The sequence below is a fragment of the Sturnira hondurensis genome, unplaced genomic scaffold (assembly GCF_014824575.4).
Source record: "Sturnira hondurensis isolate 20B ecotype Veracruz unplaced genomic scaffold, ASM1482457v3 Scaffold0021143, whole genome shotgun sequence".
Taxonomy (NCBI): Eukaryota; Metazoa; Chordata; class Mammalia; order Chiroptera; family Phyllostomidae; genus Sturnira; species Sturnira hondurensis.
The window spans coordinates 18,236,987-18,249,537 of NW_028093774.1; the positions used below are offsets into that span (position 1 = coordinate 18,236,987).

Genomic DNA, 12,551 nt, shown 5'->3' on the forward strand with positions numbered 1-12,551 from the left:
ATCGTGCCTTTCCACTTACAAGGAAGTTCCACCAAAAACCTCCGAAGGTCCCACAGCATCTGGGAAGTCATTGCATTTGGAGAAGAATCACGGGGAAATCCAGGGCCGTTTGTCTAACCAAAAACACACTGCTAAACACACTGCTAAAGCCACAGCACAGCAATTTTCAGAAAAGTCAGTGACAAGTGTTTTAATTGTTCCATGTAAAAAGGATTGTACTACTCACATAAGTAATTTTGGTAATTATGCAGTGCCTTTTTCTCTAACGGTAAGGAGGGGGGAATCCAGGAATCTATAAAAGTGGTGAGTAAAGAATTAATTTAGTAAATAATATGTAAATCAAGGAGTTATTTTTAGATTTTTCTTAAAACTTGAATTGGCTGAAAGTACTTCAATTATTCTGTAATTGCATAGATTAATTTATTCCCACCCCCAAGGGAAAATCTATTTGTGTTTTGGGGGCAGGGGGATGTCATGGAAGCAAGGCCAAGATCTCTGAAGGAAACAGGAGATTGGTGTTGCAGGCTATTAATAATCACACAAGTGGCCCAGTATTAAGCATAAGGAGGTTGATAATTCAAACTCTCTGCCCATCCCCCAGTTTCTGCCCAGGCTTTGTCAGGCAGACCAACAGCCTGAAAGATCAGACCAGACCACAGCCTAGAGCATTTTCCTCTCCCCGCCCCTCTTTCCCCCCAGGAACCGCCCCTGGGATACAATTACTTGCTGCTGCCCAGCCCACGGCCACATGGATCCTGGAGGGTTCGATCTTGGACTAACAAACGCCGGGTGAAACCCCTGAAGGTGAAGGCACCAGGAGCCTCTTCAAACCACATGTGATGCTGGAAGGAGACAGGTGCCGAGTCCATCACAGGAAGCCGGGAGAAGTGCTCTAGTTCTGCAGCATCTGGGGGCTGGTGAAACCCTCTCCAGACGAGGCTGACACAGGGACATCCCCTGAGAGCCTCCAAGGGTCCTCGTTGCCAGAGGGACTGGGAGTGGGTCCCCAGGGCCATGACTATGGAAAGATGCGGTGAAGGGAGGAACTGTAGACACCTGACATTCCCTGCCTCGGGCAGCAACTCACTCCAAAGAACTCTTTCCACATCTCCCTTCCCACCTGGGCCCGTACAAAAATGAGGAAAGGGTTTCTTTCCTACTCGTTTCTCCTCCTTCCGGCAGGTATTTTCTGTGGGCCAAGGGTCGGAACCCCAGTGTGGTAACGTGTTGAGCAGGTACTGTGGGCACTGGGCCAGCTGCTTCCTGTGTCCGTCATCAAACGGTCCTGCAGGTTGCTCTTGTGCCCCACTCGACAACCAGAAGCTGGAGCTTCCAAAGGATGACTGGCTCCGCCAAGGAGGCACGGCTGGTAAGTGGCAGAGGCAGCACCAAACCCGGGAAGGCTGAGTCCAGAGTGACACTGGTCCCCACTCCTGGCAGCCCTGCTCCTAGGGAGTGAATCTCCAGGAACTCATCTTGTGCCCTCGACTCCCCCACACCCAATATCCCTGAGCCTCTCAAGATGTGGTCCAAGAAGTCATGGAGAGACGATGACAAAAGGTGTTTTCTTTGCAGTGATTTCAGTAACTAGGGTCTGCATGCTTCTGCAGCTTCTCTGCCCTGGTCTTGGGAGCACCTCCCACCGCGGAGCCTGAGAAGTCGTCGGTGGGAGATGTGCTGAGCAAAAGAGAAACGTCTTATTCAGTCCTTGGTGGCACAGGCCAGGCAAGGGGAAACTCTAAGGAGGTGGTGAAGGGAAGCCACCACACACTCAATCGATGAGCATCAGTCACAGACAACAGAGGCAGTGGACAGGAGGGGAGCAGAGAAGATTCTCAAAGATTCTTTGGAGGGAGACATGCCTCTGTGAATAATAACCTCATGGATTATAAATGACTTTTTTTTACAGAACTTCACAGCTTGCAAACGATCCTGTGATGTCAGTATTGTGATCCCTCCAACTCTACAAATGAGGGACTCAGACCCAGAGAGGATGCAGCTGAGGGCGCCCGGCACCTCTAAAAACAGGAGTTGGGGGCCCGGAACAGGAGGATTAGTGGAAAGACTTTCAGGGTAAGAACTAAGCCCCTAGGTCTCCTCCGAACCCTGACAGAAGTGAAAGGACGACAGCCTCTGGAGACCACGCCACGTACCAGGAGGGCCATGGCGAACAGAGGGCTGGGTCAAAGTCCACATAATGACCACTGGGCGCCGCCCACCCTCCTCTCCCAGCTGGCTCCCAGACCTCTGGAACAGACAGGCTAGAGTCTTTGCAAGTCCCCCATCCCTGCACCCATCCCCATTCTTCACAGACTGCAGATGGCTGACCACCAGGCCTCTAGTCCCCAATCTGCCAACCCCAAACTCAAGACTCTGTCACCTTTCTCAGGGCTAATTTCACACAAATTCAATTGGGCCTCAGCCCAGGCTGGGTCTTAAACACACACTCACTGAAATCCAATTAACCTTCGATAAAGGTCTTGCAATCAATAGTCACCCTGTGGTTGGAGGAGGCTCCGTCCGGCCTCTGAACATGTGCTCCTACACGACCTTTACTTTTAATGAAATAAATGACAGTCACTGTCACCAGCTCTTAAAGTGACTGGCAAATATGATCATCAGGTCAGGCCCTCTGTAATATCTGCTTCTGAGCTCAGAAATACAGGCAAACAGGGGCCCCTGTGGGCAGCTGGCTCCCCGTGGCCGCATGCTCCCTGGCAGGCGAGGACACTTGGACATTGCTGCCTTGTGCCCAGAGGTGCAAACATCACAGGCGCCCAGGCCCTCTGGCCTTGTGGTGGATGATTCCTGAACTTCATTGAGTATCAGAACCTACCTGGATAGTTGGTTAAGATGCAGATTCTTCAACCCTTCCCAACCCAGATTCTGCTTAGTCAATTTGGGGTGGGGCCCAGGAATCTGCATTGTTAAATAAGCCCCCTAGTGATTCTGAAATAGATGGCTCAAGTTCCTACTCCCAGCAAACTGGGAATCATTCCTCTCTCAAATATCCAGCTAATCCAAAACCTTCCATAAAAAAAAAAAAAATGAGGCCCAGAGAGGGAGAGTGATTTGTCCAAGGTCACACAGTGAGCCACTGGCAGAGCTGAAGTTTGAACCCAGGTCTCTTGTTTCCTAGCCTGGCACTCCCCTACCCTACCCCCCTAGGACTTGGCCCCTGTCACTCCTAACTGTCCCTTATACTTCCCTCCCCAAGGAACACGCATAGCCAGGCTGTTCTCAGGAGGAAGAGTCACCAGGGATGGGATCCTTGAGTCCCACAGTCCTAGGGAGGCTTAAGAACCTCAGAGAAACTCAGTAACATGGCTTCTTTCATACTCTGTGTGCGTGCTCATACACACACATGCACACCGGTGGCCTTCCATGAGGCCTGTGGCTTCGATATTGGTTGGTAAGAGGCATAATCGATTGATTTCTACAAAGTGGAGCCCAATGCTGGTCTACTCCCAGCACCACCAACGATCTGCCACAACACAGTGGGGCACATGGTCCACAGCCCCCTGGCCAGCCTGGGTTTTCTGTGGAAGTATTTCACCGCATCATCTCAGAATACCAAAGAGCTTCCTAGGTCATACAGATGGGAGACACTGGGGCAGGCAATTAAGGAATTAAGCAATGGATTCCTTAGAAATCCCCAAGGAATTAAGGCAATACAGTATTATGGTAAGGGTAGACCCACAGACCAACAGAAGAGAACAGAGCTTCCAAAAGAGCCACAGCTGACTGATGACAAAGATGCCAGCCCTAAAAAACTGGTATGACTCCATGTACCTGAAGTTCAGTAATGAGCAAAAGTGACCTGTGGGGATAGAAATCAAGGTGAGGGTATCGACTGGGAGGGGGAAGAGGGAGCCTGCCAGGCGGTGGAAAGGATTCACGCAGTTACTGGCTGTGACTGCATGGTGCACCCACATGAAAACTCACTGAGGCAGACCGTTCGGATCCAGGCCCTACCTGAGTTCGGCCTGAGTCTCTGACTCTTCATCTGCAAGTGGGGACAGTAAGACCTCCCTCCTAAGGTCCCAGTGCAGAAAGGGCCTGGCACAAGGAGTCATCAGTCAGCCAACCCCCGTGTGAAAGGAGGCAAAGGAAGAAAGGACAGAGCCCCAGGGTGATACTAATAATGAAAACAACAACAATAATCAACTAGTTACTGATTCTGAGTGCTAACCATGTTCCAGGCGTTATGCTAAGCCCTGCTGGTGCACTAACTCAGTCCACACATCTCTCTCCAATGGGACACTGTTTGCATGAAACAGTCGAAATGACCTTGATGTAAGCTGCGGGGAGAAGGGCTGCAGTCAGATACTGCCTGGGCTACCAGGGAAAGTTTTTTAGCCAGTTCTCCAGCTCCTGCCTTGTGGGGTTACTGATGTGGCCATTGACAGGTGGTCCAGATTCCACTGCAGCCCAAGGCCAGTCACTGGGAGGGAGATGGAGAAGGAAGAGAAGAACACACACAGCTCGACCTGGGTTCAAATCCCGACTCTGCTTCTGCTAGGTGTGTGATGTTGGGCAAGTGGTTTAAGCTCTCTGAGCTTTAGCTTTCTCATCTGTGAATGGGGTTAACAATACATCCTCAGTGAGACAGTGTTAAGGAGTGGAGACCACATGTGTCACACGCTTGACACATCTTAGTTGCATATAATTATTACTGTTATTGTTACTGTTTTCCCAAATCACTCTGATATGAGCTTGCCCGACTATGTATGTTCATAGAAAACCAACACTCTACACCAGGCCTGCCTCATGGAAGACAACCCAGAGCATGAAGCCGGTTTATTTACCCACAGACTAATTCGCAGAATGTCAACAGAGGTTACACTCTGCACAGAACATGGATTTTGTCCATCCTGTGGAGACAGGAGTGGGTGAGACCCCGCCTCAGCACCCACCAGTTTTGACCACTTCCAGCCCCGCTGTCCCCTCTTACCAAGCACCTCGCTCAGCCACAAACAAGCGTCTATACCAGAGCGCATCTATGTTCATATTGCACTTGTCTTTGAAATCAAAGCTACCCCTGGTTAAATGCCATTACAGCCTGAGCTCACTGGATCCAAAGAGTTTAATGGATTTGGGGGCACTGCCCAAATGAAAATCCCATGGCAGCTGGCACACCAGTAACCTGGGTTGGGGTGGGGCGGAGAGGGTGAGGCCTCTGGGATCCTTCCTGACCAGCAGGCAGACAGCCCCTGCTTCCCTTTGAGGCTGTTCAAAACAAGTCAAAGGTCACCTCTCCCACCATTTTTGTGACTGGATCCCAGGATTTTGTACTCAAGGGTCCTGGTGGGAAAAAGACCCCTAGCTAGATGCAGGACACACCCCCATACCAACCAATAGGGGAGAAGATGGGCAAACAGATCTCCTCCTCTCTCCCCTTCAGGCAGTTCTGCCCACCCTCCCCATGCCCACCCTACAGGCTGACAGCGAGGGCAGCGGGGTCAGAAGCCCCAAGATGTGCTACTGGTCACGTGACCCTGGAAAAGCCATTTGCTCTCTCTCCCTCTGAACAGGATTAGCACAGTAGTTTTCCACGCTCAGCCCCCAAGCAGAACTCTTCCAGTAAGCCTAGTGGCTGCACATCTAACTCCAGCGCAGGCTGCGGGCTCCTTAGGAAGGGAATTGTGCCGGTTCCCCTCTAACCTCCACACCTGGGACACAGCCGGGGCAAAATCTACCCCAACTGTGGGACCCTATGGGGACCAAGAAGAAAATGGGGTCCAGGTTCCACCACAGGCATCTTTCCCTGAGACCCACGGGGTGCGACAGAGAAGCCCCCTTTTCCTTGTTTCTATGAAGTGGAAACCACTGGCTACTGCTGTTCCCTTTTTGCCTGATACCTTCAGATCTGGGGAGTGGCAGGGAGCCGGGAGGGGGAAGAGGGAGCGGGTTGTGTCCAGACCCCAAGAGGCAGAAGAATTAAGTTGCATGGATTTCGCACCGTTGTTCTCCATGGCGGCTCAGCCCCATGGAGCTTGGATAGTACAAGAAGCCGGATAGCAATCGCTTGTCCAAGCAGGAACTGTAAGGAAGGGCTTGTATGTGCCTGCCCCCCTCTCTGTGCTGGCAACCCCAGCTTTCAGAGGTAGAGGGTTGTACCCACTGACCTGGAAGGATGCTTCGAACTCAGATTTTATAATTCTTCACACAACAGGCCCCCTTTCAGGGCACTGAGACCTCACCTGGCACAGCTGTCCTCACGGGGCAGCCCTACCCAACCTGTGTCCCTGGCACACAGCCGTGACAGATCAGCCTCACCTCATTGACGTCAATCTTGTTCCTCTCCATGTAGTCTCGGTCATTGACCTGCCCACCATCCACAAACTCCATCAGAAGGACCCGCTTGGTGGACAGCTCCCAGTAGATTTGGGGGACCTGGAATAATAGGAAAGGGCAGGTCAGGAAAGTCTGGAGGTCCGGGAGCTGGGGGGCAAGGACCACGGAGAGGCACTCCTCCCAGGAACAGGAGAAAAGGCCTGGAGGAGCTTCAGTGGTGACCGGTGGGAAGAGGGAGGCAGGACAGGAGAGGAGGGCTGCTTTGCCTCCCCCAGCCAAGCCCTCAGCCCCTCTTTTAGCAGCCCCTCCCACTTGAGGACCAGAGAATGGCTTCCCTGCCCTCCTTGGTGCCTCTCAGACACTATAAGAAGCCAAACCTAAAACTGGGACTTCAGGGGAAATGCATGGAACCTCTCATACCTGAGCAAAAATTGGTGTTAAAAGCTATTTCGCTCTCTCACCAGGCCCATTTCAGGCACCTGACATGAACCCCAACCCTCTGCCTCAGTTTCTACACCTGGCCATTGGTGCATTGTGCCTGTGTGTGAATGTATAAATGTATGAACTAATGAATGTTTGCTGGATGATAACGTTTTGAGTCAGGAAGTCATGCGCTTTCCCACGTCCATTTCCTACGCACGAGACCCTGCGACAAACAACGCTGGATCCTCACCCAACACCCATTCCCAGTCCTCCTCTCCTCCCACCGACGGGAGAAACCAAATGCTTTCCCTGCTGGCCTGGCAATAGGTATGGCCCCGTGACACAGTTCTGGCTTAGGGGAACCTAAGTGGAGGTCTGCTAGGGGGCCTGGGAAGGTATTTTCTAGATTTTAAAAAATGAGGTGCTTGTACATGATGCAACTCTTCCTACTCTGCAGCAGCTATCTTGCAACATGAGGGAAAGCTCAAGAAAGTCAGAGATGCCAGCCCTGATCTTGTTAAAGCACGAAGACAGTATCAGCAGGCAACTTCAGCAAGCCTTCTTGCGACGCGAGGAAAATAAATCCTTTCTTGCTTAAGACCCTCTAAATCAGTCTGACGGTCACCTGTAGACAAATGCATTCCTAACGGATATGCTCTCCAACCCCCTCTGACTCTGAGGACACCCAACTGCCAAAAAGGGAGGAGATCTCCCCGAGGACAGGCAAGAGAGTGGACTGCACCAGGGCTGCCGGGCTGCCATGGGAGTGAGTGCCGCCCATCAGTCCCATCACAGCCAAGACGGAGGAGTCACCGGGTAGCAGCATGCCACCTGTCCCCAGCAATGTGATGGGTTATTTCTACTTAAAAACAAACAAGGGAAGTGAAGTATTGGGGGCAATTAGGACCTCCCTCATCCCGACCCCCAAAACTCACCTAGCAGTAAGAGAGCAGCCATGAAGACCAAACACCTGTGTGCTGCTCCCAGTTCTGCTACTGTCTGTTGTGACTTAGTCCGGCCCATTACTCTTCTACGCTCCAGTTCTCCTCATCGGGGAGGAGACTGTTCCTGCCCCGACTCAGTACAGAGTCTGAGCGCCACTAGGGCTTACACGCAAGTGCAACACTCTAGGCTCCGTGGAACAAAGGTTCCACGCAGTCAAGGTGGCACTCAGGTTTGCCGCTTTCCTGCAGTTTTGGCCATTTGAAACTCTGGGCCGACAGAGAAATCTGTGATTCTTTGTTACTTTGAACTCAAAATTCAGTCTTGCTTGGCTGTTTTTTAAGCCTCACCTGAGGATAGATGTGTTTATTGGTCTGAGAAAGAGAGGAAGGAGGGAGGAGGAGGAAGAGAGAAACGTCAATCAGCTGCCTCCCGTGCCTGCCCCAACCAGGGGTCAGACCCACGACCCAGTTATGCGCCCTGACGAGGGATCAAATCCGCAACATTTTGGTGCACAGGACAATGCTCCAATCAACTAAGTCACCTGGCTAGGGCTACACGGCATTTCTTCAAAGGTATCTTTAAAAATACAAGTACGGGCTTCCAGCCAAGATGGAGGCGTAAGTAGATATGCTTCACTTCCTCACACTACCGAAAAAGAAGACTAACAACCAATTTAAAAATGAAAAACAACTAGAATTGCCAGAAAATCAAACTATGGAAGTCAAACCAAGGAGTTAAAGACACATCCACCCCTGGTAGGAGGGGCAAAGACAAGAAGCTGGGGTAGCAAGGACACATGACAAGGCAGCTGCAGACTGGGCAGTCCCACATTCACGTGTGGACAAACCAGGAAGAACAACCAGGGAGCAAGACAGACAGCAGAACCCAAGGTTCCAGCACGGGGAAACTAAAGACTCAAAACCTCTGGCTATAAAAACCTACAGAGGTTGCAGCAGTGGGAGAAACTCACAGCCTAACAGGGAAGTTTGTTGGAGAGACCGACAGGATCCTAGAAGGTGCACAAACTCACCTACCTGGGAACCAGCATCTGAAAGGGCACAATCCGCTTGTGGGAAGTGGTGGAACTGGACGAAAGCGGGGAGACAGCCAAGCAAGTAGCACTGTTGCCTCTCTGACCCCTCCCCCACATAAGTGCCACAACACTGCAGAGTGGCTTGCCCCACCTGGCAAATACCTAAGTCTCCACCCCTTATAACATAGCAGGTGTGCCAAGACAAAGAAATATGGCCCAAATGAAAGAACAGATCAATGCTCCAAAAATAGAACTAAATGAGGAAAAGAGAGCCAACCTATCAGATGCAGAGTTCAAAACACTGGTAATCAGGATGCTCACAGAAATGGTTGAGTATGATCATAAAATAGAGGAAAAAGTAAAAGCTATACAAAGTTAAATAAAGAAAAATAAACAGAGAACCAACAGTGAAGGGAAGGAAACCAAGATTTAAATCAAAGATTTGAAACAGAAGGAAGAAATAAACATTCAACCAGAACAGAATGAAGAAACAAGAATTCAAAAAACTGAGGACAGGCTTAGGAATCTCCAGGACAACTTATAACATTCCAATATCCAAATCATAGGGGTGCCAGAAGGAGAAGAGGAAAAACAAGAAATCGAAAACTTATCTGAAAAAAATAATAAAGGAAAACTTCCCCAATCTGGTGAAGGAAATAGACTTCCAGGAAGTCCAGGAAGCTCAGAGAGTCCCAAAGAAGTTGGACCCAAGGAAGCACACACCAAGGCACATCATAACTAAATTGCCCAAAATTAAAGATAAGGAGAAAATCTTAAAAGCAGCAAGAGAAAAGGAGACAGTTACCTACAAAGGACTTCCCATAAGACTATCAGCTAATTTCTCAAAAGAAACTTTACAGGCAAGAAGGGGCTGGGAAGAAATATTCCAAGTCATGAAAAGCAAGGACCTACAACCAAGATTACTCTATCCAGCAAAGCTTTCATTTAGAATGGAAGGACAGATAAAGTGCTTCCCAGATAAGGTCAAGTTAAAGGAGTTCATCATCACCAAGCCCTTATTATACAAAATGTTAAAGGCACTTATCTAAGAAAAAGATCAAAAACTATGAACAGTAAAATGACAACAAACTCACAACTATCAACAACATAAAAAAACAAAAACTAAGCAAACAACTAGAACAGGGACAGAATCACAGAAATGGAGATCACATGGAGGGCTATTAGCAGGGAGGGGGAGAATGGAGGAAAAGGTACAGGGTATAAGAAGCATAAATGATAGGCACAAAATAGTTATTGGGAGATTAAGAATAGTGTAGGAAATGGAGAAGCCAAAGAACTTACATGTACGACCTATGGACATGAACTAAGAGGGAGGAGGAAGGCTGGAAGGAGGGGGTGCAGGGCAGAGTGGGAGAGAGGGAGAAACAAATGGGACAACTATAATAGCATAATCATAAAGTATACTTTAAAAAATAAAAAACCTACTTTAAAGAAATTAAAATAAAAATATAAGTGCAAGTTTGCTGCTGTTGTTCATGGCTTCCAAATGAAAGGGACATATTTTGGGGTTAAGTTCTTCCCTCGGTGTGTTTGGAACTGAAGCTTAGAAATGGGCACTTGAGACTCTGGAGACAGGCGGTCAGCCAGGCAGGCAGGCAGCGCCTACCTGGGGCAACGTGGCAACAGCCCGGAAAGAGCCGCTGATGGAAAGAGGAACCCAGAGGCCTTCCGGGTTTGCCAACCAGGCCCAGGGGTGTGCTGGGTTTCCCCCTCCATCACCTACCCCCCTCCCCCCGATGCAACCAACCCAGTCTGACAACAGAAGGCACCCCCTGCTTCAGGTGCTTAGGTCTGAAATGACAGAAATATCAAACCTGGGAGACAGGATTTGTCAGGGGAGCTCAGCGAGGACATTGCCCCTCGATGGATGCAACACAGAAACGACTGCAAAACGCAAGACTGCTCCCTGCTCAGTTAGAAGGAACTTGGCTTGATGCTAAATCACTGTGTGGGCAGGAGGGTTTGGGGTGTAGGGTAAAATTCACTTTCCCAAACATCCATGTTTCACCACTGAGCCTTCCTTTGCTTCTTCTATCAAGGACAGGAAGGATGAAAGAGAAAATTTCTAAAGAGGTAATAAGAACCACTGACCCGCAGCCCCCCAACATGACCAAACCCTGGGGGGCTCATGGCCAGGGCACCTGCTGACCCCACAGGCGGGGTCACACCCTGGCCATTAGGACCTCTGCATCCAGGGTCTCCTGTCACAAAGCAGAGGCCCTACTGCTGGGACCTCTACCTGCACCCACAGTGGGGCCAGTCCTGACCCCAAGAAAGAGAGTGCTGACTACAGAAAGGTCCAGCTCAGGACCCTGGGCCTTGGTCTCACAGGCTGGCTTCTGCTCTGTTCCTGCGTTTTGGTCAGCACGCCTGTGAAGCCAGCCCTGGCTTGTCTGGACCAGTGCCCATCACCCAGGGCCACACCCCCCCATCTCCTGAGCCCAGGAGAGCAGAGCACAGATGCAGAGTCAGACTGCTGGGCTGGAGTCCCAGCCCTGCCACCTCCAAGCTCTGTGACAGTGGCTAAGTTTCGGAGCCACTCTGAGCGCCAGTTGCCCCACCTGAGGGATGGTGGTGATGATGACAACGGAAGCAACACGCCCAGCTTCCTAGTGGCGTGTGTGGATGGACACCTGGTGCTCAACACACAAGCACTCACCGAGCGGCTGCTGGACAAACATCAGCTGCCATGTGAGAGCCATGAAGCATCGCACATGTGGTTCTGACACACAACCAGAGCTCACAGTTCATGTCACAGACAGGTCAGCACCATTTAGATCTTCCCCACAAGTCACTCCCTGGGCAGAACAGCACAGTGGTTTAACACTCAGGCTCTGGAGCCGGCTGCCTCCATTCAGACCCTGCCTCTGTCCCTGACCAAGAAACTGCGTGACCTGGGGCAAACGGCTTCATCTCCAGAGGCCCAGGGTTCCCACTGGTGACACGGGGATAATAGGGACGACTCCCTTGTGGGGCTGTTATAAGGATTAACACATAAACATGTGTAATGCACGTTAACATTATCTAAGGCAACATAAGCATGTAAAAAATCTTAGCTCACATCAATTATTATACATCAGTGGTTGTCCATCTTTGAGAGCATTAGGCTCTGAGCTTACAAGGCTTCTCCCTCCTGCCTCGTGCTGCCTGCCTCCCAGGTCAGTCACAGCCCTTGCTGCCTGCCCTGCCCCGTCTCCCAGCACACACACTCCGATGCCACACGCACAAACGCCCGGGGCTTCACTGTTCGGCCTGGCTGCCTCCTCACCCTCTCCCAGTCTCCCCAACACTGCATTTGCATTCAGCGGCGGTCTGAGGCTCGGAGATTGATAGCGTGGGGCTGAGGCTGTTGAAGCCCACTGGAAGAGGCCTCACACACCAAGAGATAAACTCTTTGCCGAGGCTTAATTACGCACAGATGTTGTGATGGGGTGCCAGTGTGCAAAAGCAATCTATCTCCAGTTTTAAGAGCTGAACTGGATTTACAGCACAAAATCTGCTTCCCACTTGCTATTTGTTTAGGCAAAAAATTAAGTACGCAGGAGCCTTAACACTACCCTTGTCTTAGGAATGGTGTGCCGGTTTTAAGAAGCAGTAGGTCAAATCGTTACATTAATTTTTTACCCATTTGGCATACTCATTTCAAAATTTTGTGTTATTATTATTATTACATGTCTTGGTCTGGCAGATGCTAGTTGGCCCCAGCCAGGGGACAATTTTGCTGTTTCCATGGGAACAGTGGAGGAGATGGTTCTGTTTGTCTGGCTCATAGTTGTAGCTCTGAAGAGCACCCCTGCCGTGTAAGAGGCAACAGACTGTCCTCAGATGGGTA

The 12,551-nt window shown here is 50.4% G+C and overlaps 1 protein-coding gene across 3 annotated transcripts in view; it reads right to left on the bottom strand.

The window, feature by feature from the left end:
• The window catches only part of ADCK1 (aarF domain containing kinase 1), a 118,701-nt gene that overhangs the window by 17,529 nt on the left and 88,621 nt on the right, over window positions 1-12,551 (bottom strand). For all 3 annotated transcript variants that reach the window (XM_037031500.1, XM_037031498.1, XM_037031499.1), the window contains one exon: window positions 6,280-6,396. In XM_037031500.1, coding sequence (XP_036887395.1) covers window positions 6,280-6,396 — 117 coding nt within the window. The remainder of the gene's footprint in view (window positions 1-6,279; window positions 6,397-12,551) is intronic.